Here is a 27,718-nt window from a genome sequence, read left to right on the forward strand (position 1 = left end):
GCTTCATTTTAATAGATCACGCCCACTACCTCCCTACTTTGAATTAGGCGGGCTTACGCCGGCCAATTTACGCTACACCGGCGCAAATATGGGAGAGAGTGCTTTGTGAATACTCAGCTTGCCTCTCAATGTTACGTCGGCGTAGCGCATATGAGATGCGTTACGCCTGCACAAAGATGCGCCGATGTACCTGAATCTGGCTATATGTCTCTATACCCTGTAAACAGTCATTTCAGCAAAAAAAAATGTTTCCTTTACAACTCCTTTAATCCTTTGGACTTCACATTTGGACTTTGTTTATACTGCTCACGTGTCATTGGGCTGTTAGGTTCACTCATTTTTTCAATTTATGCTTTAGCACTTTTGTTCATTTAGTTTACAAAAGATTTTTTTTCTTTACCGAGATTATCACATTTCTAGGTTTAACAATATTTACACTTATTGATTATGTCATTAGTGTCAATACTGCATTTATTAATCTTTCCCTCTAAGCGGGATCTTTGTTTAGTCACTTGGTTTAGCGCAGCTTTTTTTGTATCCATTTCTGTTTTTAGTGTCATATAACACGTATAGTTGCTTTCTGTTTTTTACTTTGTTGGATGAGCGCAGTATTTTTTCTACCATATTCACATACTAACTTTATGAAGCTTTTCGCACTCTTTGTAACAAGATAGATTTGTAACCATCAGTCATCATTTTCTTATTTTGTGCTCATATGTGCTTTTAGGGTGAATTATTGTATTATGATTTGCTATCAATAAATATGATGGCTTTATTTTGGATTTATTTAGCTGGCAGGTTTTGGTATATGTTTGACAATACCAAGGACATCTTTTAGGATGTAGGATGGTATAATCAGCTTTCTGCTGTTTTAAAGACTGTAGTGGCAGTTTATTAGATACATTTGTGAGTATTAGATCTGGATATAAGGACTGCCTTTTGTTTATGTGCTTATTCTATGATTAAGCTACAGTGATATGGAGGGAAATGAGTTAGTATAACTGTATCACCATGACTATGTATGTGGCATCCTTCCTCTTTAAAATAAATCTATATTGACTCTTACGGTGAGTGTCTCTTTTATATGTGAATGAATGTATCAAGGTTTTTTAAATATTTGTATTATATGTATTATATCTGTATTATGGCAAGGACTAAAAGATAAATATGTAAAAAATATATTTCTCTTTTTTTTAATTAGGTGAATGTGAAATATTAGTATCTATTGTGTTTGCTCTGTGCCGGTAAATTTGAACCTACTCCCTAGATCATAATATTGTGCTCATTTTGCTATTCACAATCCTCTTTAAATTAATTATTCAGTATATTGTGTTGTGCCTTATAATTGACTTTATTTTAACTAATTAAGACATTGAGACAAGAAGTGGGGGAGATAAAACCTTACACTGTCTTGGGTAAATTTAATTGGACATTTTAGAGTTAATTGCAAGTAACAAATATATATATAAATATATGTTTGTGTATACAGTATGTGCAAACATTTTAGGCAAGTGTGGAAAACATGCTATCAATTAAGAATGCTTTCAGAATTAGAAGTGTTAATAGTTTATTTGTATCAATTAACAAAATGTAAAGTAAATGAATAGTAGAGAAATCCATATCGAATCAATACTTAATGTGACCGCCCTTTGCCTTCCAAACAGCTTCAATTCTTCTAGGTACATTTGCACACAGTTTTGGAAGGAACTTGGCAGGTAGGTTGTTCCAAACATCTTGCAGAACTTACCATAGATCTTCTGTGAATCTAGGCTGCCTCAAATCCTTCTGTCTCCTTATGTAATCCCAGACTTGCTGATGTTAATATCAGAGCTCTGTGGGGGCCAACCCATCACTTTTAGGGCTCCTTGTTCTTCTTTATGCTTAAGATAGTTCTTAATGACATTGGCTGTATGTTTGGGGTTGTTATCCTGTTGCAGAATAAATTTGGGGCTTATCACACACCTCCCTGATGGTATGGCATGACGGATAAGTATCTGTCTATATTTCTCAGCATTGAGGATACCATTGATCCTGACCAGCTCTCCAACTCCATTTGCAGAAATGTTGCTCCAAACAAGCTCGGAACCTCCACTATGTTTCTCTGTTATCTGTAGGCAACCATTGTTGTACCACTCTCCAGCCCTTTGGAGAACACACTGCCTCCTGCTACAGCCAAATATTAAAATTTTTGACTCATCAGTCCAGAGCACCTGCTGCCATTTTTCTGCAACCTAGTTCCTATGTTTTCCTGCATAGTTGAGTCATTTAGCCTTGCTTCCACGTCGGAGGTGTGGCTTTTTGGCTGCAAATAAAGACTTCTCTGGACAGTAGATGGGTGTATCTGGGTCCCACTGGTTTCCCCCATTTTTGATGTCCAAGGGAAGTAAGACGTGTCTTTATGTGCTGCATTATGTTTTCTTTGCCAACCACTGCATCTACATCCTTAACTTTGCTTGTTTCTTTGTGCTTCTTCAAAAGAACTTTAACAGCACAATTTGAAACCCCCAACTGCTTTGAAATCTTTGTCAAGTAAAGACCTTGATAATGCAATATAATTACCTTGTGTCTTGTTGCTCTGCTCAGTCTTGCTGTGGTTTATGACCTGTGACATACTGTCTTCTACAACATCACCTTAGTGGCAGAGTTTGGCTGTTCCTCACCGTTTTAAGGCTCCTCCATAGCTGTTTCTGTTTCAGTTAATGACTGTTTCAACCTACAAATGAAATTGATGATCAATAGCCCCTGCTTGGTATAATTGGTTAATCATATCCCTGACTCTAATCCTACAAATCCCTGACTTAGGGCAGGTGTACAAAGTGATACACAAAAAGACACACAAGCTCCTGCGCACGGGTGGATAGTCTGACAGTTAATCTATTTTCCGCATGGGATTTTCCACAAATATCAAAACTGGTAACAAAGGCCTTGCTGCCCTTCAGGGACGGGGAACATCCTAGCAGAAAACGAAGAAAAGAAAAAGAAAGGCGCACCAGCCTAGTGTATTACCGTTTGACAATTTAATAAATAGATAAGGTAAAATAGAACTACTCACAAACGAGATAGTATAAAAGGCTTGTCAACAACGGTTGATGATGGATACCCCTCAAGCCACAATCCTGAATAGGGGTGAAAGAGGTGTGTCGCTGCCGGCTGACGCGTTTCAAGGCAACAGAGGCCTCTTCATCAGAGCTCAGCAGAACTGCTGAGCTCTGATGAAGAGGCCTCTGTTGCCTTGAAACGCGTCAGCCGGCAGTGACACACCTCTTTCACCCCTATTCAGGATTGTGGCTTGAGGGGTATCCATCATCAACCGTTCTTCAGGTGTACAAAGTGTGCAAGTGTAAGAATTGATGCTGGTTTAAAGCTAAAGGATAGTCACACCCAAATATTGATATGATTTTTCGATTCTGTTCATTTTGTTCATCCGCTTTGCATTTTGTAAATTGATACAGCATTTCTTCACACCTGCCTAAAACTTTGGCAGAGTAAATATATATTTTAAAAACATACAAGTGTTTCCTTTGAGCCTGAACTTTTAAGCACTGTGCAAATAGGGCATAGCAGGCATTCCAGAAGTAAGACTCTATTCACACCTGTGTAATTTGTAGTTTGGAGCTCAAAGCCCCAAAATGCTCAACAACTAAAATCCTAATCTTTTAAATTGTGTCTGTTCACATATGATTGCTCAGGGGCCTGTAGCTTGATTCTTGGGCATTTTAGGCCCCACAGACTTCAATGGGAAGGTCTGAAAAATGCTTGAAATTAACCGAAATAGCCATCTCATCCTCCTGGTAACTAGTTTTCCATTGGCTTGCAGAAAAACACTGAAGCCTAAATATGCCTGAAAAAAAGCTAAAAAGTGTATATAAAAAATGCTCCAAAATCGCTTTCAAAAGCTCACACTCAGGTGTAAATACTTGTTTAAATGTGACAAATAACAGTAGGTGCATGGAGCATGGACAATAAAAGGAAGAACATATTTAGATTTTATGAGCAACACAGACTGCATTTAACAATGTATCTCTCCAACCCTTAACAATAATTGAGACTAACTTTAGTGAGTAAACATGTATATCATGCTGTCAACTTAATGTATCTGGTTTTGGGTGATCCATATATACATTGCATTTTTGGGCCTATTTATACATGTTTTCACACAACTTTCCCCCAAGATTGTCACATTATTTCAACTGAATCCAATTAGAAAAATGTGAGAGTCTAGGGAGGAAGCTATGAGAATCAGGTGTAAAACCCCTTATAAATAGACCTCTATGTGTGTTAGAGGACTTCATATGTTATCAAATTTTTTAATTATACAGTTTCATTTTTATTTTCAGATTTGGCGGAAATATGATGAGGACAGCAGTGGATTTATCTCTGCAGTGGAACTTAGGGTAATGTTTACCTTTTTTTATTGCTGAAAGTGTTACTGAACTTTAAAAAATTAATAATTCAGATTAAGTGTTTAATAGTAGAATTTGTTTGTTTTGGTACTCATTACATCTAAACTATCCTACTTATTCTCAGTTTTAAAGAAATTCTTTATAGTTTAAATTCATAGTGCGCTGAGGCTCTTCCCATGTCCTAAAGAAAGTGACCTTATATAAGGCATGATAAATGGTAAAAAGCCAAAACTGAGGTCATCTGAGGTGCTGTAACATTTTATGTTGAATACTGAAGTGAACCTGTGCCACATACTACAAAGTTATAATAGCTTTTCAGATACAAAACAAAGAAAAATGTCTTTACAGGGGCATTTTCTGAATGCAGTGGGTCTGTGTGCAAGATCAACCGTAGGGTAGTATAAACCATCTATAATTGTTAACTATACACATAATGGTAATCTGCCAAAAATGTACGCATGGATGGATCATGAAATACCTCCTGCACTGTGGGATGCAGTGCAAAATCAAGTTCTTCAGCCTGTGTAGTGCACTTTGGTCAATGATGGTAATGGTAGATAGAGAGAGAGAGAGGGGGGGGAAGGGGAGAAAGATAGAGTGTAAAGGCTCATTTACACTTGCTTCGGCTTCAACAAGGCTTCGGACAGGCTTTGTTAAAGCTCTCTGAACGCTAGTCAAAGCTCCTGTCACTAAATAAAATGGTTAACTTACACTCCTATTGAGCCCGGGTTACACTGCTGCGTTTTAACATGCGATTTGACATGTAAAATCGCATGTCAAACCGGCGGCATTTGCCGGCAATGACACCGTTCTAATCGGTGCAACGCCACATCTCCGACGCTGCAGCGATTTCAAAAAGTTGTTTCTGCACAGATTTCAAAAAGTAGAAACCTGCACAGATGTCTCTGTAATCGTGTTCGAAATCGGGACTGCCAGTGGGAGTGAAATTGTGTGAGTTCGGCTTCACTCCTGCAGCCCAGTGTGAACCTGGGCTTACACCTGCTTTTGCTTTTCTTCAAAAATGATACCCCATGTAGCTTCAGTGGTTCTTCAAAGTGTCTTCAAAGCCTCCATAGAAGTCGAACCCCAACGGAAGCCCCACCGAAGCCTCACCAAAGCCCCACAAAGTCTCACGAAGCTCCATCGAAGCTCCACAAAAGCCCCACCAAAGCCTCATTGAAGCACCAAGCAAAAGCAGGTGTAAACAGGACTGTAAGCTAGCCATTTTATTTAGTGACATGAGATTTGACTGGCGTTCAGAAAGCTTTAACAAAGCATGTCTGAAGCCTTGTTTTGCAGCAAGTGTAAACTAAGCTAAGGGGGAGGAAAAGACAGAGGGCGAGAGGAGAGGAAGGTAAGTGAGAGTATTAAGTTGCATGTGTAAAATTAGGGCTGCTTTTACAAAGTGTAAACTGTTTACACCTTGTAAAAGCAGACCCTTCTTACCCGCGACGCTGTTATTTTTATTTTTATTTATTTTTTTCCCGCCGTATCTTTTTTTTTTCCCGACGCAATTTTTTTGACCCGGCGCGATTCACGAAGCTCGGCGTAACGTAATTTTGCGCTATGCACGTCGGGAAAATGACGTCACGAGCATGCGCAGTACGTCCGGTGCGGGAGTGCGCCTAATTTAAATGGGACTCGCCCCATTTGAATTGGGAACGCCTTACGCCGGACGGATTTAAGTTACACAGCCGAAAATGTCTAGGTAAGTGCTTTGTGGATCGGGCACTTAGGTAGAAATTTTAAGCCAGTGTAACTTAAATGGGAATTTTTAAGTTACGGCGGCTGGCTGTGGATCTGGCCCTTGGTTCTGAAAGTTTCCCTCTTTTTGAGCCATTTTGCTTTGCCTAAGCTGTCTGTCTGTGCCTCTCCTAGTACTTGTCCTGGTAATGCTGTGGGGAGGAGGGGTATCTATGCTCAGTTGTTTAGCCCCTCCTGTGCAGGTAATAGCAGAGAAAAGTTGTCCAAAAGTTTTGGCTACAAATTGTCTTACCTGGTCCTCACATGGTAGCTGCGGTAGCTCAAAACCTTGTGCACGGGCGCATCAGCGTTTCTCTATGAGGCTAGAGATTGCAGGACAGAGCAGGTCAGGTGACTTGCACCTAGTCCATAAAAGCTCAGTCCACCTCACCCATCCTGGCTGACGGTGGACACAGAGAGTATTGGTGCACATGTTTTCAGTATTATACTACCGGATGGTGGACAGTGACATTTGCTTAAGGCGCATATTGGGCTCTGCATCTTGCTGACCATCAAATAGCAGCGTCAGTGCTGGTCTATAGGTCCGCAAGTGGATGCAACTTTTGTGAGTACCTCGGCTTTATTGTGGCTAAAGGCTCAGGGACTAGAAGTACGAAAAATCTAAGGGATCGCCATCAGGCTCGGAGAATCTCGGGCATGCTCCTGTGTCTATTTCCTCTCCTGATAAATTAGAGGAGGCCCAGGGTGAACCATCAGGGCTGCCAGGTGCCTCATCTGCCCTTGTCCTGCCTGGGCAGGACAAGGGCAGATGGCGACCTTGATTGCGTCCTCTCTCGCAAGAGAAAAGCGCACAAGATCCCCCTCTCCCTCTTCAGAGTTCCTCATGGTGGAACAACTATCCTCAGAAGAGGTTGATTTACCCTCAGGGGATCAGGCAGAGGGTCGGACAGAGGTCTCAGACTCTGAGGATTCTACCCTGGGGAAACCATTTTCGGCGTCTCAGTCAGAAAAACTGTTGGTGCAGTCCCTCACTGAGATGGTCCGTTCGGCCTTCAAGTTGCCTCTTTTAGAGCCAGCATCGAGTTCAGTCTCTTCCTTAGGCTCTTTAAAAGCTCCTCAAGCTAACTATTCCTTCCCAGTTCATCCCCTACTGGAAGGTCTTATCTATAAGGATTGGGAACATCCGGATAGATCTTTTCTTCCTCCTAAAAAGTTTTCGGTTTTATACCCCATGGAGGAGAAGTTCACTAAGAAGTGGGGTATCCCCACGGTGGACGCAGCTATATCCTGTGTAAACAAGACTTTGACCTGTCCGGTGGACAACGTTCAAATGTTCAAAGACCCACAGACAAGAGATTAGAGACCCTGTTGAAAACCTTGTTCGCTACAGCCAGAGGGGTAGCCCAACCTGCGGTAGTGGCTATTGGTATTTGCCAAGCCTTAAAATACCAGTTAACCACTTGAATACCGGCCGCATGTAAAATGACGGCTTCACAGTGGCTCTGGAAACTCAACAGGACGTCAATTGACGTCCTGGATTCCTCCGGCCACTGGGGGGCGCGCGAGCGCCCGGCGCGTCCCGAGATGCCGATGCGCGTGCCTGGCGGTCGCGATGTCCGCCAGGCACCCACGATCAGCAGTGACAGAGCAGGGACGTGGAGCTCTGTGTGTAAACACAGAGCTCCACGTCCTGTCAGGGGACAGAGGAGACCGATCTGTGTCTCTTGTACATAGGGACACAGATCGGTTACCTCCCCCAGTCACCCCCCTCCCCCCACAGTTAGAACACACCCAGGCTACACATTTAACCCCTTCCTCACCCCCTAGTGTTAACCCCTTCAATGCCAGTCACATTTATACAGTAATTAGTGCATATTTATAGCACTGATCGCAGTATAAATGTGAATGGCGCCAAAAATGTGTCAAAAGTGTCTGATGTGTCCGCCATAATGTCGCAGTCCCAATAAAAAAAACGCAGATCGCCGCCATTACTAGTAAAAAAAACAAAAATAAAAAAAATAATAATAATAATAATAATTCTGTCCCATATTTTGTAAGCGCTTATTGCGATTTTTTTTTTTTATTATTTTTTTTTTTTTACCAAAAATATGTAGAAGAATACGTATCGACCTAAACTGAGAAAAAAATTTTGGAAAAAAAAAATGTGGCTATTTATTATAGCAACAAGTAAAAAATATTGAATTTTTTTTCAAAATTGTTGCTTTTTTTGTTTTATAGCGCAAAAAATAAAAACCGCAGAGGTGATCAAATACCACCAAAAGAAAGCTCTATTTGTGGGGAAAAAAGGACACCAATTTTGTTTGGGAGCCACGTCGCACGACCGCGCAATTGTCAGTTAAAGCGACGCAGTGCCGGAAGCTGAAATTTCACCTGGTCAGGAGGGGGGTATATGTGCCCGGTATGGAAGTGGTTAAAGGTGGTCTTGAAGGATATCCTGGCTCAACAGGCTCGGAAATTGGCTGACTTTCCCAAGGCATTATGCTTTGTGGTAGATGCTATCAAGGACTCCATACAACAGTCCTCCCGTCTCACACTCTCTTTAGTTCATATGCGCAGATGACTCTGGTTGAAAAACTGGTCAGCTGAAACCCCTTGTAAGAAACTGCTGGCAGGGTTTCCTTTCCACGGGGAGCATCTATTTGGGGAAGATCTGGATAGCGATATTCAGAAAATTTCCAGTGGCCAAAGCACACTGTTACCAGTGAAGAAAGGGTTTAGGGGTACCCCCTCCTTTAAAAAGTCTTCCCCTTCTATTCCTAGCACTTCCACTGCCAGGCAGTTCCGACAGCCTCCCGGGCGGTTTAATGCGGGTGGAAAACAGTGTGCTGCAGGCTGCAGTTTGATTCCTCATGTCTGATGGCGCCCGGCTTATTTTTGGGGTCTCCCTCCCCTCATTAGCATTGCTTTGGGACGTCCCACATAGTAATTACTATGTTTCTCTGTGTCCCGTGATGTAAGAGAAAGAAAATAGGATTTTTATAACAGCTTACCTGTAAAATCATTTTCTTGGAGTACATCACGGGACACAGAGCTCCCGCCCCTCTTGATGGGGTAATTGGGGCACTTATTGCTTGCTACAAAACTGAGGTACTCCCGGAATGGAAGGGGTTATATAGGGGAGGGAACTTCCTGCCTTAAGGGCGTGCTAGTGTCCATCACCTGAAGGTAGACTCTATAACCCACATAGTAATTACTATGCTTCTCTGTGTCCCGTGATGTACTCCAAGAAAAGGATTTTACAAGTAAGCTGTTATAAAAATCCATTTTTTTTGCTGCTCCAAATACCTTGACAGATTCCCTCACCACAATTATACACATGCACCACAAGCAAGTAACCCCTTCAATTTAATACTGCAAAAGTAATAATAATTACAAAAAACACCTTTTCTCAATTAAAAGAAGAGCATTAAAATAAAGTTTTATCTTGAATATTTTTGATGATGACCTGCTGTGCAGAACTTTAGGCTTAGTTCCCTCCACAACTCCAAAATCTCCTCAGCATTTCCTTAGTAATAAGATCTGGAATTTGGGATGGGAACACTGCAGAATCCAAAACCGGCTCCAGAATTTACACAAATGGTCTGGCATCCTTTTCTCCCTTCTCTTTTCCTACCTCATACAGAGTCAAATGCAGGGCCCACTGATAAGGGGATACCACTGGTCCTCCTGTAGGGAGCCTGGACCCCATCAGTTTAATGGGGGGCCTGGAGAATTATATGTTACATTATAGTATGCAGGCAGTTTTCTTGCTTGACCTGCTCCTAGGCTTTCAAATAAACAAATAACATTTCCCTGGGCCCCATCATTTCATCAGTGGGATGCAGGAGGCAGTAAGAGATTAGGGACTCTAATTTTCTAAGTTTAATGTTCCAGCCACTGGCAACTGTCCCTGGCTGAGTTGGCAGGCTGCAGAGTATCTTGGCTGTGCAAGCAAACCCTTATTCAGGTACACATATAGTGTAAGACACATACAGCACACGAGAGTACCATTCATGGCTGCAGAGTGTTTGCACTTGTACACCACCCCCTAACCACTCCCCCTTTATGCTGAAAAGACAGTGGAGGAGAGTATTTATGCTGTGGAGGCGATGCTTTTTGTGCAGAGTTTTTTTTTATCCCTGCTGACGTATTCCATAGGCAGTACTGCTAAATGCAACCCATTTAACTGCTAGTGTACGGATTTTAAGGCCTCCTTGCCACGGCCCTTTGGCTGCATCCTCCAGATTCTAGCATTCTTGTGGATGGAATGACTGGTTCATGTATATAGCGTGGGAAGGAGGCCTTGTGTGAAGGAGGCCTAAGTGGTTAACAGGTGTCAAAGAGGCAATACAATGCCTCTGGGATGGGCATGTCAGGAAGCAGGGGGACCCATTAAGGGGGTAGGCTCAATCATAGAGGCTGTACAGGGCCCCATGATTTCTAATAGCAGCCCTGGTCAAATGTAGCAGCAGAGAATAAAGGCACAAAAGTGGCGGTACAGCAAGGGGTTATCTATCTGCCCACAAGATGGCAGAGTTTTCTTCTTTGCCTGTCCATAGCTCTAATACAAGTGCCCAGCGTAATCTGGGATATTTAGTCTTGAAAGTGGAACGTAAATACAGTGAAGCTGGGGAAACAACTACAAGGTCCACAAGCACCAGCAAAGGGGCTAATGATAATAAAATAAAAGCCCGGGAAGGAGCCAGGCAGTTGGAGAGACACACCAACCAGGAAGGTTTGTGGGATAGGCCATGCTGTGCTATGTTGGAGCAGGTCAGGGTGGACTGCATCTGACAGGGCTGTACCATACTTTTGAACTGAGGGCTGAGCTATGGAGACAACCTGAGGTAGAGCATTCATCTTTCAGATTTGCTAAGTGAGAGGCATTCATCCAGCTGTTGCTGCATCTCTACTTAAGGGGGCCCCCAGCGAACAGACAATGTACTGTCACCCAGGGACTGCCACAGGAGGATTTGGTGAGAGTGTCTTTGACCCACCCTACAACTATAACCAATGGTTAATTCTTGTTTGCAATTCAGGCCGGGGGAGGGCCATTACCCTCCATTTGAACTGTTCCATAAGTGAAGCCAAACACAGTTGGTTTTATTATCTACTGAAAGCAGCAGCCATCCATGCCAAAGACAGCCACAAAGCCACCACTACCCCCAAACTGTCTTTGATTGCTCCTTGTATATGGCAACTTGCTGCCTAATAACTGAACGTTAACTTCTCCCAATCTTCTTTCCACATTGCACTCCCCTGGCTTTGAACGTGTTTTTTTTTTGGGCCTAGTCACTTTAAATGGACATTCTCACTGACTGAGTCTATCATTCCATTTAAAGTGGAGGTTCCATCAAAAAAACAATTTTGCTTTAAACTGTAGCTTACACCTAAAAAAGAAAAAAAACATTTTTTTTTTTTTTTTTTTTTACTCATCTGGAAATGCCTGTTGCTCTGCGGTCCCACGAAATCTGCCTTTGAAACCACCTAGGATTCTGACATAATCTCCCTCTAATGCTTCTGGGAAATGTGTGTCATAATTTCCCAGGATGCAGTGCGCTACCCAATTATCACTCCCCATCCAAGACTTCCAGGAAGTAAGTGCTTGTAGGCTTCACAATGCCCACAAGCAAAATGACAACGGTGTAGACATAGTTTTATAAACTATCTTTTTTAAATATCTATGCGGATCGGCAGCGGATTGTAAAATAGTAAGTGACCGGATTTATATTATAAAAACGCAGGATGAAAGGACATACAATTAAAAAATGCTAATTGTCGTTGGAACTCCACTTTAACTGTTCTTGAACTCTATACCCTAGAAACATTGCACTGCTTTTGCGCATCAATGTTAAAGTGCCCCAACTGAGCTGACAGAAGCTATCATTCAAGTACTGTACTGTACAGATTTTGTAGCCTACCTGGAGGCAGAACTGGTTTTTCGGTAGTGTATCCTAGCCCTTCTTGACTGAGTACCCTCAAGTGGACTAGCCTGAAATACTATTGTTAGCCCTTTACCGTAACTTGGGGCATAATCTCTGAGCTGACAGAAGCTATCATTCAAGTACTGTACTGTACAGATTTTGTAGCCTACCTGGAGGCAGAACTGGTTTGTCGGTAGTGTAGCCTAGCCCTTCTTGACTGAGTACCCTCAAGTGGACTAGCCTGCAATACTTATTGTTAGTCCTTTACCATAACTTGGGGCATAATCTCTGTCAGTTTAAAGTAAGTAGTATTCTTGGTTTTATTAAAATCGTTTGGATGCTTTTACACCATTTTTTACCATTTATATTAACCCACTAAGGAGATAAAGATGGATAACAATAAAGGGAGCCGCATACAGAAGTCCCAGTGTAATCTAGGATCTTTCCATTGATTCCCTAAAGAGGAGAAAGAGAGAGCAGTGTGCTGGATGAAAGCAATTTAACTAAGCGCTTTTGCCTTCCTTTTGAATAAGTAAGGCAATGAATGAAGAGTATTTACTTTTTTCCCGGTTGGAAGGTGTCAACAGTGGATTACCTACTTTTTGAACTTGGTTGCTGGCTGGCTCCACCCATTAGATATTGATGGTTTTGTTTCATTACATTGCCTTTCTGATCTGTGGGGCTTGTCCCTAATGCTTTTAAATTTGTATATTGTTTTATGTTAATAAATATCTTTTATACTATCTTATGGTTATGTTATCAGTGCCTTGAAAATCCTATCCAACACCTTTTGACCTGTGACTTTTGATGGATAATAGGCCCCAAGCAGCCTTTTCCCTTTACTCACGTGGTCTCACTTTTTCAATCATATATTCTGGATGATGGCACATTGGTATACTATTTATCAGTCCTAATTGAGGCTATACTCTCCCTTTTTGATTACTTTTTGAACTTGGTTAAAGTTTATCTTTTTAAGAATTTTTTTTGGACACTTGCGATGAAAAATTGCGGCGGTGTAACGTATCTACGATACGTTACGCCGCCGCTCCCCTATGTGAATCTGGCCCACAATTCTTAAATATGTGGACACTATTTGTGTGCTTTCTTTACCCTTGCAACATGTGAGAAGTGTTTGCTATATATTTCACACTTTGTATCATACATGTTCCTTTTAGTTTAGTTTACTATTCAGAGCGCTGGGCTTATGTTGTGATTTTTTTAATATACTCATCCACTGTGTTACCTATTCACTTTGGTCTGCCAATACAATCTGCTTATTTTTTAACAGTCAGTGTGTTTCCGCTGGGAGTTTACAGTCAAACTATTCTGGTGGTGTCAGTAGGACTGAGGTTCCGGCTAGAATCACAGAAGGAGCAAAGGATCAAATACTACCTGCATCTCTGGCTGGGGTAGCGCTTCACTAGATTATAGACGGCATCTATGATCTTTAATGTGAGCAGTAAGTGCATAGTGGAACCCTGAGCCTCAGGGCCGTGTGATGTACACACACTAAGGATATGCCATTGGGTCTTTACCTTTATTAGCCACAAAGATTGACTACTTGCTGGAACCCTGGATGTAAAAGGAAGGATATCCTGAAAACAAGTCGCTATCTTTTTGATCTCTGACTGCTCTCTTGACTGCCCATTCCCCAGAAACTGAGAATGGTTGGATTATAGGACTTTGATACGTTTTAAGCCCTCCTTGCTCTGCTTGAAATATGGAAGATGATACACTTTTTTTTTCATTTGATGTATCCATTTAATTGGTATTTGTATGACCATTGAGAGATTCTTGCGCCTTTTGCATATAACCTACTGTATGAGAGCTTCCTAGCCTTTTTCTCCCACTACACGGGAAAGAGGCGACATACATTTTTAGAATTCCAGTGAAAATGTATGGGTTTTATCATTTTGAGAGTCATCAGTTTCATCATGTTGATTGCTCACATGTACTCCTGACATTCTTTTTATTGAAACTCATCTAATCTGCATGTCAAGTGTATTGGATCGTAACAATAATTGAACCCTATATTTTAGAGTTGGTTTGTGTCAATGTATGTTCCAATAAATTGTATAGTTTTTATATATGCAGTATTCTTGTTATATCTATATGTTCCTCAAAAAGTCCCTGGCTACTACCACCTTTTGTTTTGTATATGTTTAATTTAAGGACGAGGACATATACCACTCAGTATACTGGATAACCCCCTTTCTTAAAGTGCATAAGTGGCTCTGATTTAGTTTTACTTTGGTACTTTGTAATGGTGACTGAGATGATGATACTAGGGGTTTTAATTATCAACATTTTCACCCAAGAATTGGACAACTTTTACCCAAGATTCATCCATTTCCCCATAAGATTTAAATAGAAAATGGATAAGTCATGGGTTTTGTGAATCTCGGGGGGAAAACATTGATGGACCCTTAAGTGTTTTAAGATGATAATGATGCAAGTGCTGGAGAATTTAATTAGAGCAGTAAGGAATATTTTATAATGCTTCTCCAGGTTTTTATATGGCTGGAGCTGGGGGCATGCCCACAATTTACTACAGTGTTATTAGGCCTCGTGCACACGATAGGTTAAACAGAGGACAACGGTCTGATGGACCGTTTTCATCAGTCAAAACCGATCGTGTGTGGGCCCCATAGGTTATTTAACCATCGATTAAAAAAAAGCCAACTTGCTTTAAATTTAACCAATGGATTCCTAACCGATAGGTCAAAACCGATCATTAGTAGGCACAACCATCGGTTAAAAAATAGGATTTTTATAACAGCTTACCTGTAAAATCCTTTTCTTGGAGTACATCACGGGACACAGAGCTGCATAGCCATTACATGTGGGTTATAGAGTCTACCTTCAGGTGATGGACACTGGTGTAATCAATTAAACAGGAAGTTACCTCCCTATATAACCCCTCCCCTACTGGGAGTACCTCAGTTTTTGTAGCAAAGCAATAAGTGTCCCAATATCCCCAGACAAGAGGGGTGGGAGCTCTGTGTCCCGTGATGTACTCCAAGAAAAGGATTTTACAGGTAAGCTGTTATAAAAATCCTATTTTCTTTATCGTACATCATGGGACACAGAGCTGCATAGCCATTACATGTGGGATGTCCCAAAGCAATGCTTACTGAGGGGAGGGAGACACCAACAACGCAGACCGCCATCAGACGTGAGGACCTATAATGCTGCCTGCAGCATACTGCGCCAAAAAGCTGCATCCTCTTGCCGTCTTATGTTCACCTGATAGGAGTTAGTGAACGTAAGCACAGATGACCAAGTTGCGGCCTTGAAAATCTGCATCATAAAGGCTTGGAAATGCATTGCGCATAAAGCGCTTACCATCCTGGTAGGGAGCACCCCCACAAAAAAACAGGGGGAATCCTACTCTAACCACAAGCCTGAATAATAACCTGATGAATCAACCTTAAAAACAGTTGATTTTAGACGCTGCCTGCCCTTTCCTGGGGCCTCCTGGTAGCGCAACAACATCAGTTTTCCGTATCCGAGCAGCCGCTTCAGATAGGCCTAGACCCTTCTTACTCCAACGAGAGAGAGAGTGTAACCATTTTAATAGCTGACCTGAACACTGCCTGCCCATCTAGGGTCTTCTGGCAGCCCAATAAAAACGTCAGCTTTCTATATCTGAAACCTTCAGATAGGTATTTAACTGCTCTCATCTCAATTGAGAGAAAAGCAATAACCTTTCCTTCCGTGAAAAAAGGTTTTGAAAAAAGGGAAGGTAAGAATATCTAGATTCAAATGAATACTAGATCCTTCTAGTAAATAAGGTTGGGTGAGGATGAAAATCACTCTACTTGTAAGAATAATTGAGTATGGCTCTATACCAAGAAAGTTGCCAATACTGAAACTCTCTTGGAGGCTACCACAACCAAGAACACCAATTCCTTGTTAAAGGATGAAGAGAAATATGGTGCATCGGCCCAAGGAGCTGACCCTGTAAGCCGACAAAACTAGAGCCAATCCTCCGAGCACAAGGGCGACCCAACTGGTGGACTTATACAAGGGGTGACGTGCATAACAGCCCGGACCAAAGAGTGTGAAGTAATCGACCTTTGGAAGCAAGGCCGAGATCGGATCCTTGATATAACTTAAGGCTAGCTCCGTCTCCTTTCCAAATGTAGGAAGGCAGGAATTTTACCTTTGACAAACTTCCACGGATGCCACCATCTGGTTTCACACCAGGAACATGGGCCTTCCAGACCGTAGGATATCTGGTCCTGGAGGCCAGCTCTCTTGTATGAATCAAGGGAATTGCCGCTGATTCTGAAAGCCCCGATCCTCGAGAATGTGGTCTATAATAGCCAGACCATTAATTCACCTGTTGCAAGGCAGAATGTAATACCCCCTGCAAAGTGGGCCTGGACAAGATGTAAGGGACTGTGGGTCCTCTACTACCACCCTTACTGTTCCTGCACCGAGAGGTCGTCAGGGTTATGCCGGAGTAATCAGGCCAGCTTCCGTTCTCCTCTAAATGTTGCATAGAAGCCACAAAAGTCGCGGCACTGGGGGGAGAGACACAACCAGCGACAACTGGTCCCCCCCCTCGGATTACAAACACATCTGCATGCGGGTGGATCCTTTATCCTTGACCCCAAGCTCTTCAATCTCTTGTTGAGCCTGGACGCCAATACATCTTATGTACAGGGTACTATTTCTGTGACATTTGGTCAGGAAAACAGTCGGGGTGTAGAGGTCATTCTCCCGGAGACACTTGTTGACGGCTCCAGCGAATCGCCTGCCAATTCTGCATTTCATGAAATGACGAATGTCAATAGGCAAGGCACAAGCTCCTCCTTGGTAAATTAAGTAAATCACTAGTATGGCATAGTCTGATTGTACTCTGACAGAACCAACCTGCCACCTGAACGTTCAGGCCCCTAAGCCAGATGCTCCATCGGTAGCTCTAGCTGACAGATAAGGCTCCCTTGGAGCTTGACTACTTCCCCTGGGCCATGGTCTCTTCCTGACCTGGCAAACCCTTTTAGTTAAGAATCACCAAGAGGAATTCCAGCATATCTCTGGGACCGGGTTCTTTGGATAATGCTAGGTCAAGATCCACTCTTTCTAGGCCGACAAAATACTTTTTATAACAGCCCTGAATAAAAGTTAGTATAGGGAACTGTCTTGAATGAAGCCAGCATCTTCCCTAGTGCCTTAATCAAAAGGCCAAAAGTAAGGAACTGTTCCTTGCCGTGACCACATAGACCAGTTTTCTTATAGCGATGGTCTTGTCTGAGGCCAAAAAAACTCTCCTTTTTGGACTGTGCCAAACATACCCAGCTTCTTGTCAAATGAAAGAATGTATCTTTAGAGTTCCAGATACTTGACCATGCTGGACACCCTTAGGTCCAGCCATGCTACTGACTGACCCATCAGCAGGAGTTTGCTTCGGTATGCCATTACTGCTATACCCTGGGCCTACAGACCTGCTAGAGGCGGGCCCTAGCACCCTGACAACCCAGGCACGGAGGCTAACCCAAAAGGGCAAGACCACCAACTGGAGATAGTGCTGTTCCCCTGCGAAATGCAGACAACCTCTGCAGACCCAAGTAAATAAACACATATGCAACTGGCTCCCCATGTGTGTATGTGGCAAGTGTTAAAGCCATATGCCTCAATGGAAGTGTGTGTACATGGCAGCGTGTGTTCCTGGAAGCATGAATTCATATAAATATGTTTTAAGCAAAACATGCATATAGCATGTGTGCTCTGGAACAAGCATCTTGCAAGCAAGCATGCGATATAAACGTGTTATGCAACAATGTGCAACATGAACCCATGCAGACACGTATTTCTATGCAAACACAAGGAATCCTGTATTGCTTAATTAGGCCGCCATGTGCAACTTTAAAGTAATCATGCATCCTTATGCGATTCAGCATCTTCCATGCGATCAACATCTTATGCATTTCAAGCACTACTGTGCGGACAAGAACCCTTGTGTGACCAAGGACTCTTGTGTGACCAAGCACCCCTGTGCGATCCAGCATCCTTATGCACTCAAGCATCTTAATGCGACTTTAGGCATTTCTGTGAAACAAGCCTCTCTATGTGATCAAGTATCCTTGGGTAATCCAGGACGCTGTTGATCCAACAACCATGTGTGATCCAGCTTATTTTTGCATTCAAGCATCTTTAAGCGATCTTTAGGCATTCTTGTAGAAACAAGCCTCTCTGTGCAACCAAAATATCCTCGAGTAATCAAGGACTTGGGTGATCGGGTAATCATGTGTGATTCAGCATTTTTATGCCTTCAAGCCTCTTTATGCGATTCTAGGCATTTCTGTGGAAACAAGCCTCTTTGTGCGACCAAAATATCCTCGAGTAATCAAGGACTTGGGTGATCGGGTAATCATGTGTGATTCAGCATTTTTATGCCTTCAAGCCTCTTTATGCGATTCTAGGCATTTCTGTGGAAACAAGCCTCTTTGTGTGACCAAATATCCTTGGGGAATCAAGGACTTGGGTGATCAAGTAATCATGTGTGATTCCAGCATTTTTATGCATACAAGCATCTTTATGCGAACTTAGGCACTTCTGTGGAAACAAGCCTCTCTGTGTGACCAAATATCCTTGGGTAATCCAGGACGCGGATGATCAGGTAACCATGTGTGATGCAGCATCTTTTTTGCATCCAAGCAACTTTATGCGATTTTAGGCATTTCTGTGGAAACAAACCACTTCTGTGTGACCAAACATCCTTGGGTAATCAAGGATTTGGGTGATCAGGTAACCATGTGTGTGTGATCCAGCATTTTTATACATACAAACGTCTTTATGCGATTTTAGGCCTTTCTGTGGAAACAAGTCTCTCTGTGTGACCAAATATCCTTGGGTAATCCAGGACTTGAGTGATCAGGTAACTAGCATCTTTATGCACTCAAGCATTTCTAAGCAACTCTAACAAACATGCAACACCATACAGACAGAAACATGTATCCTTATGCGATCCACAATAAAACATGCTTTGTTACTTGTTTTTATCCCACATGCATTCCAAACTCATGTATCTTATGCAACATGCGGACTGGTAAAGAGGAAGTTATCCTCTGTAGATGTGCGTTTCCTCAATTAAGAGACGTTAGCAATGTGTACCAGCAACTGTGCATCCCTCAGATGTGCATTTGGTTAGCCTGAAGCCGACACCAGGCTGAGGACCATATGGAGGTCTTACTAGCCACCTATAGGAAAACCTCTCTTTACACTCTAAGGAGAAGATAGAGGCTTTGGCCGAGTAGGCAGAGGGAAATTATATGCAGCATGAATCTCTGAAAAGACTGCAGGTGCAATCAGAACCTGTAGGGCTATTGATAGCTTCTCCTCGTTAGGCTGCAGCTCCTGTCTCCTGTCCTCTGACAGTGAACCTTCATCCCCAGCTCTTCTAATCCCTTTGTTTAAGGATTAAAGCAGGAAAAGGGACACACCCTGCGTTTTTTTTTTTTTGCTTCTTGTGAGGATGCTGCGAACATAGCAGTTAACCTCTTGTAGAACAACAAATGTGATGCAAAAAACAAAACACATGCAGAGTGGCTGCAATGTTGGGGGAGGCTGCATTGATTGCCTGACAGGTCTGATGGCTCAATCTGTGAGCTGTCTCTACAGGGGAGAATAAGGGGCCACCAGGTTCAGGTGGCGATTCCTTTTTATATTCCTACCCCTGACCTTATTCAATGGGGAGACCAAAGTCCTAAGCTAAAAGCAGAGGAGCTAAACCCAGGTGCATCAACAGCTGAACATAGTCTGGCAGCAACAATGCCTGCTAATCTGCACAGCTAGATGCGGAGTAGGCGTCTTAGATGAATCTGTATCCAACTCACACAAGGTGCTTGCGTTTGTGTCCCCCTAGCTTTACAGAGCTCTGACGTCTGGGCCTTTTTGAAGAGCCCTCTTTGCGACTGCACTGAGCCGGTGAGCACGTGCGACATGGTAGAGCCTGAAGCTGAGGAAGTGGGACGCACAATAGACCAGCTAACACTTAAGCTTCCGTCTTTGGAGAGCATGGTAAGCGAAAACATCAGGCATGTCTTTTACTGCCCATAGTAGTGGAAAAACAGATAAGACTTGCAGCTACTCATGGAAGACAATGCTTTGCATAGGATTAAGGGCATTTTTTTTTTTTTATGTACCAGCCCCTTCAAGGGGAGATATATGGGTACTACAGCCATCCTGTCTGAACAGACATAGTGGCCCAGGCTACATGCCGGCTAGGGGAGGTATATGGGTGCCCTGAGCCATCCCGTCTCAAAAGACATCGTGGTTTACATTTACCATGCATAAAAACATAATATAGGCGAGACCCATAGTCCCCTACAGAAGACCTACTGTCGAACCAAGTCCCGTAGGTCCCTCTCTTACCTTTCCACGCTGCAGGGTATTGCCAAGCAAGAGGCCCAATCTTCCCCCTTCACCGTGGGTATAGTCCTAGACCTTCAGGGACCGGGGTCCATGGCAGGAACACCACACCCCTGGACCTATATAGCACCCTGGCAGCAGAAAAAACATTTGGTCCTTAGAAGGCACAAAGTTCTGGAACCCAGGATCCAGCCCTCCGCAGAGAGGCATTATAGGCTAAACCTCGTTCTTCGTACCGAGGCCCGGGTACCGTCCACTTTGGCTATGAAGCACCTTGGACGGATCCGGATTTATGGAGGCTTTTTACATCCAGCATGGATCCCTCCAGTGGAGCTCCTAAGAGCACATGTTAACTCGTGACCAACACCTTAGACACTGATGAAAAAACTGAGGTACTCCCAGTAGGGGAGGGGTTATATAGGGAGGGAACTTCCTGTTTAATTGATTACACCAGTGTCCATCACCTGAAGGTAGACTCTATAACCCACATGTAATGGCTATGCAGCTCTGTGTCCTGTGATGTACGATAAAGAAATCCACGCATGCTCAGAATCAAGTCGACGCATGCTTGGAAGCATTGAACATTTTCTTCAGCACGTCGTCGTGTTTTACGTCACCGCGTTCTGACACAATCGTTTTTTAACCGATGGTGTGTAGGCGCGACGGACCATCAGTCAGCTTCATCGGTTAACCGATGAAAACGGTCCATCAGACCGTTCTCATCGGATGGACTGATCGTGTGTACGCGGCTTTACTCTTAAAACAAAGTGAAGCGCTCTTTAAAAGTCATACCAGAGTGAATATAAAGTCATTTTCCCTTCTCCACAAACAATCCTTGATAGGGTGAGTGGGGCTATAACCCAAGAAGGAAAACCACCACCTTCAGCAGAAACACACACAACCTCTTACCAAATGTAATTAACCACCCTGACCGCCCCTGATGACATCTTTTTATGATGAAAGGCGTAGGATGGAGCCTCGGTGTGTGGTGCAATCACGTACCGGAGCGTAGTGTGGCCATTTTCTTGGTTTGAATCTTCTACAATCGAGATATCATGGATTTATGTGAGTGGCTTTTTAATACATTTAAGTTTATAAAGATACTGCACTATGAGGAGGTCTTGTTTCTTCCCTTGAGATTCATATACTGTGGATCTAACTCTGTGTGTCACTTATTGGGAAATTACCTCTGTATGCCATCTGACCATTCTGGTCTGGAAGTGCTTAAGGCCGGATGCAACAGTTGATGGATCTGATCATATTGTGAGCCATTCCTGGAGCATTACTGCGTGTTTTGACCACTTGTAAAAGGGTGGTCAATTACGTTTGGTAAAATTCTGTGTGTGCTTCTGCTGGAGGTGGTCACTCTGCTGTGACTTTTAAAGAGCACTACACTTCTTTGTTTTAATTTTGCATATGTTTGTGACCAGCAAATTATGTTAGTGACTTTTTTCTGTAATAGTCCAAGCGCAGGTTTTTCAAAATAATTTTATGTTATCAGGTTCTATGGGAGCTGTTTGCAAAATCAATTTTTAAGTCTTGTGACAGATTCTCAACTTAATTGAAGTATGGGTATCACTAGGTCTTTTCTAAACATTCAATTTCTTGTTAAACTGCTCCAAGCTTTCTGTTTAGAGCTTTGGCTTTTGTTTAGAGTGAATATACTGTTATGCCCTGTTCAGACCTTTGTCCGACCAAATTTACACCGGAATTCCGATGGAATTCCATTGGAGGAAATCTCTATGTAATCTCTGATGGAATTCATCAGAATTTTCGATGGAATTTCTCCGATGGGGCATACACACGGTCGGAATTTTCGAAGGAAAATCAAAATCAAAAATTCCAATTGTGTGTACGAGGCCTTAGAAGGTAAATCTCATCCTAGTCTCCTGTCAATTGCAGGCTGGTTTGGTTTTTACTCTACCATTGCTCTACCATTGCTCTATATTTTGTCAAATTATTTATGCCCTTAGTTCAGTCCAATATTCCAGACCCTAGACCCTAGTGATAAAAACATCTCCACAAAAAGATGCCACCACCACCGTGCCTCCCCATGGAAAGGTGTGATCAGGGTGACGAGCAGTGTTGACTTTCTGCAAGGTTCCGTTTTCATCTTCTCAGATCACAACCTTTTTTCCACCTGCTTGTTGTGTCCTCCACACATTCTTTACAAAACTCTGAAGAGAATGTGATATGTGGATTTTTCAGCAATGTCTTTCTGTTTGTCAATCCTCATTTAAAAATAGCTTTTTGGACTGTTCAGGTTTCAGAAGTCCAGTTAGTCGTTTCTCCTATTTCAGCTGTGGATCTGTGTAGCTCCTTAATAGTTCCCATTGGCCACTTGGTTGATTGCCTGACTGATTCCATTCTGTCCCGCGCCTGGTTCTGGATGGTGGCCTTATGTAGACAGAATAATGGTTGTGCCATATTCTTATAATTTTTTGATAAGAGACCTACGTCCAAAGTTTGTATTTTGTTTAATAATCCAATGCTTTGCGGTGCTTCTATTTAGCTAATTATATAACTTCTGAAGGCAGGAAGGATTTTCCCACTTCCACATTACAGATTATTCAATGTAGATCAGTAACATAAAATCCCAGTTAGGTCCATTATGATTTCAGTTACTTATACGGTATATATATTCAGACCTTATAATTCTAACGGTACTTTAGTACTGTTTATTGTCTTGTATAAAGCACAGCACAGTGTTTAAAGATTACAGTGGACAACAACAACAGTTATTTGTTGGAAAGGAAACAGATTGCCCAGAGGAACCATTACCGTCCACTTAGTGAATGGCTGTGTAAAGCCATTAGTAAAATGAAAATAAATTGTATTTGAGAATGTTGCAGATCAGAGGTGGAAATGGGCCAGCTTTGACTCAGTGGACTGTTACTACAATAGATTTGTCGAGATATAGTGTTCTATGAACATAATGGCATGGAACTAAGCTGTGTCATTAAGTCACTCATCTGCTAAGTGAATATGAAATAACCCTCATTGACTTTTCCCTGATAGATATTATGGTTGACACATTCAGTTGTAGAGCTTTGGATATTCACTAAATGTCATGCCCCTAAGAGACAGATTACAAGGTTTTAGATCTAAACAGTAGTAAATGTATTATCCCACACAGGCACAGTGAAATCAGGCTTCTTGACACAGTAATGCAGCTCTTTCTACTCTACATCCTACTAAATTTTTACTATAAAGCAATGCTTTAAAAAGAAAGTAAACCCTGATGGGTTTTACTTCCTTCCTATGACCCTGCAAACTAAAAGCATAATGTGCTAGTATGCATCACATTCTAGCACATTATGTGACTGTTACCTGCAAACAAAGCCTGCGCCGTCCCCGCTGCAGGCCGCATCCATGTTTGCCCCTCTTCCTTCTGGGGCTGCGGACTCTGGCTCTGTGACTGGCTAAAGCTGTGTGATGTCACTCCTACGCAGGAACCACCAGTCACGGCACTCGCTCGTGAAGAAATGGCATGAGGGCCGTTTCTTCACAGCGCATGATCTGATGACATCATCAGCGCAAAACACAGTAAATATCTCCTAAACAGCACACGTTTGGGAGATATTTATAGTACCTATAGGTAAGCCTTATTATAGACTTACCTATAGGTACAACTTGCACAGAGCTAAAGAAAAGAAAAAAATTGGGCCGAGGCAGTTTAAGTCATAATGTGCTAGTATGCACTGCATACTAGCACATTATGACTTACCTAAAATTCAAACCCTCCAGAGGCACGCTGTCACTGATGTAGGTTCTTCCATCTTCACCTGGTGTTCCTGTCTTGCTGTGCATTTTCACCATGCCACAACTCATCCAGGGGCGTCACGCACAACCCACTACTAAGCAAATCCCTCACATATGGTGGAGATTTGTGTTTAGGTGAAGTAAGGCCGGGATGGTGGGGGATACTGAGACAGCTGGCTCTGGCAAATTCAAATCAACAACAGAGCCTTGCAACTCTGCAATAGAGCCATGCAGTTCAACAAAAGTCCCACCAACAGAGCGTAGCATCCCAGCAGCAAGCCCTGAACAGGTGGAAGTCTGCTATAGGAAATTGCTGGCACAGCAGGAACAGAGACAACAGCAGAAAATTGAGGCCATCATGAAACAGCTCCAACAGAGGCAGCAGACCGAAGCTGGGAGGGAGACACTTGATGCCAAAAATGACTGTGGATGATGACCCTGAGATGTTTTTGACAACGTTTGAAAGGACAGTTGAAAAATGGAGCTGGCCTAAAGAGCATTGGGCTGGACTAGTGCCACCCCCCCCCCCCCCCCTACTGTCTAGAGAGTCTCAAAATACTCATTATGTCTTGGAGCCTGTGGAAGCACTATGATAATTTAAAGAGAGAAACATTGACACACCTGGGTGTAACACTGGCTGTCTGGGCTCAGTGTGTACACAATTGGAGTTATCGGCTGGTAAAGCCAACCCGGTCACATATGACCCTATTCATCTGGACAGAAAATGGCTGCAGCCAGAAACTCTGTCTGGACATAATCGTGGAGTGGGTGGTCAGGGACAAACTTCTGAGGTCTTTTCCTACTACCTTTCAAAAATGGGTGAGCCATGGACATCCAGAAACAGTGGACAAAATTGTGGACCGTGTAGAAAGCTACCTAGCGACCGAGAATCTGACTTCTTCCCTCAGACACATTGAATTTCTGACTCAAGACCAGACCATCCCATCCCTAGTTACGGGTGAGACTGTACCAAGGATAGGGGGTGGAGAGAGCGGAAAAGGGGAAACTAAAGGTACTTTTCTGACTGCTTCTAAAGTCTGGCGAGAGAGGCCTGGAATGCCAAACCCACAGGAGGTGACTAGGAGGATCATTTGTTACTATTGCCTGGAAGAGGGACATGTATCAGCAGATTTCCCAGTTGCTGATGAGCCAATGCACTGTGACTTTCTTAGAGAGAGACGTCAGTGCCTATTTGCAACCGCTACATGTACTGCAGTAAGAAAGATGAGAAACCTTTATGCAAAATGTGTATAAATGGTAAAAATGTTGTTTCATTTTTGGATTCTGGTAGCTTAGTTACCCTGGTAAAAACTAGTGGCAGAAAACGGAAAATTGAATACTTACCTTTCCGTAATTTTCCTTTCCTGGTGCCTACCCATGGCAGCATACCAATGGTCATGGCTCCGCCCCCGACCGACCCACAGGACCTATTAACTCTCTAATAAAAGGAGTAATTCCCCCCCAGTTAGGCATTCTTAGTAACTAGACCTCAGACCCAAAGAGCAAGTCAACAAGGGAGGGTGTATGCTGCCATGGGTAGGCACCAGGAAAGGAAAATTACGGAAAGGTAAGTATTCAATTTTCCGTTTTCCTGGTGCCTCCATGGCAGCATACCAATGGTCCAATAACTCGCTTTACAGGGAGGGTACTGCTCAAAAAATATATTTTAATGAATTACAGAACAGATTGCTGTAGCACTTTTCTCCCAAAATCGCGGGAGGTGAGAGCTGCTGGATCTAGGCTATAGTGAGCCATAAATGTGCTGAAGGATGACCAGCTTGCCGCCTTGCAGATCGTTTCCGGAGAGACCCGAGCCAAGGCTGCCCAAGATGATGCGATTCCTCTCGTCGAGTGGGCGTTCACCGCTTTGGGAATAGGGAGACCACTAGCCCGATAGGTGTTTTGAATAAGTTTCACAATCCAGTTAGCTACTGTTGTCTTGGAGGCCGCTTCTCCTCTCCTTGCCCCTCTGGGGATGATAAAGAGTCGTTGGCCCTTCCGGAATCCCTGTGTGAGTTTTAGGTAATGTTTTAAGGACCTGGCCACATCTAGCTCGTGTAAGTTCGAGGAGTTTTGATCTTCTCCAAATGCTGGAAGGACCCATTCCTGATTAAGATGAAAGGCCGAGGGGACCTTGGGAATGAATTGATGAATAGGCTGTAAAACCACCCTGTCTGGGAAGAATGTGACATAGGGTTCCTGAGCACCGAGAGCTTGGATCTCTGATATTCTGCGACCCGACGTGACAGCAATTAGAAAGGCCGTCTTCCAAGTGATGTCCTCCAGCGAGCATTCCTCTGTAGGGGCGAAGGGTGGACGTGCCAACGCCTCTAAGACTACAGTAAGATCCCACTTGGGATATAGCGTTTTCCTAGGGGGGCGTAATCTTAGGACCGCCTTAAGGAAACGATCGACTAGAGGGTCATGGGCCCATCTGGTATCCGTTAAGGCTGAGATGGCAGATACCTGGACTTTTAGTGTGCTGTGGCCAAGACCCAGGTCCAGACCTGATTGAAGAAACAGCAGTACATTATGGATCCCGGGAACTAGAGGGTTGAATTGGTTGGAATCCGCCAGAGCTATAAACCTCTTCCATATCCTGTAATAAGTGGCGTTTGTGGAAGACTTCCTTGCCTGTAGGAGAGTTTGAATCACCTCCTGAGAACACCCTAAGCTGCCCAGCCTCCTCCGTTCAATCTCCAGGCCCTCAAACTCAGGATTTCTGGGCGTGGGTGAAGAAAAGTTCCTTGTGACAGTAGTCCGCTCTTGTGAGGTAGAGGAAGCGGATTGCCCAGTGCCAGACTGACCAAGAGTGGGAACCAGGGTCTCTTCGGCCAGTATGGAATTATCGCTAAGATGGTGACATCCTCCTTTGTCAGCCGTTGGAGAAAGCGTAGTATTAAGGGTGTTGGGGGAAAGGCGTACCCCAACCGGAAAGACCATGGCTGTATCAGGGCGTCCACCCCTGCCGAGGTCGGACAGGGGCCCCTCGAGAAGAATCGTGGGGTTTTCGCGTTGAGGGGTGAGGCAAAAAGATCTATTTGGGGAGTCCCCCACTGCCGGCATACTGTATTGAAGACTTCTTGGTCTAGCGACCACTCGTTGTTGCTCACAAACGACCTCGATAGGTGGTCGGCTAGTTGGTTTTCGGGACCCGGAATATAGGATGCCCTCAGGTTGCATAGGTTCTTCTCTGCCCAGGAAATTATTGGGGTCACCTCGCTGAATAGTGATCTGCTGTGTGTCCCACCCTGGTTCTGGACGTAGGCCACTGCTGCTCTGTTGTCCATTTGGAGGAGGATTGATTTCCCCCTGAGTAGAGGAGCTAAATGTAGGAGCGCCATCCAAGCGGCCCTGAGCTCCAGGACGTTGGAGATCACGCCCTCCGCACTGAACGGCCACTTCCCTTGAACTAATTTGCCTTGGGAGTGAGCCCCCCAACCGAGCTGACTGGCATCTGAGGTAAGAACAGTCCAGGCAATCGGCCCTAGGGACCGAGGTACTAATAGATTGGATGGCCTTGTCCACCACCAGAGGCCGGACTTC

General features: G+C 43.5%; 1 protein-coding gene across 1 annotated transcript in view; it reads left to right on the plus strand.

Moving 5' to 3' along the window:
- SCGN (secretagogin, EF-hand calcium binding protein) overlaps window positions 1-27,718 on the plus strand; it is a 107,465-nt gene that overhangs the window by 41,733 nt on the left and 38,014 nt on the right. Inside the window, exon 5 of the mRNA XM_040353825.1 lies at window positions 4,338-4,394. Within this exon, the coding sequence (XP_040209759.1) occupies window positions 4,338-4,394 (57 nt within the window). The remainder of the gene's footprint in view (window positions 1-4,337; window positions 4,395-27,718) is intronic.

Source organism: Rana temporaria, chromosome 5 (genome assembly GCF_905171775.1).
Source record: "Rana temporaria chromosome 5, aRanTem1.1, whole genome shotgun sequence".
NCBI classification, from domain to species: domain Eukaryota; kingdom Metazoa; phylum Chordata; class Amphibia; order Anura; family Ranidae; genus Rana; species Rana temporaria.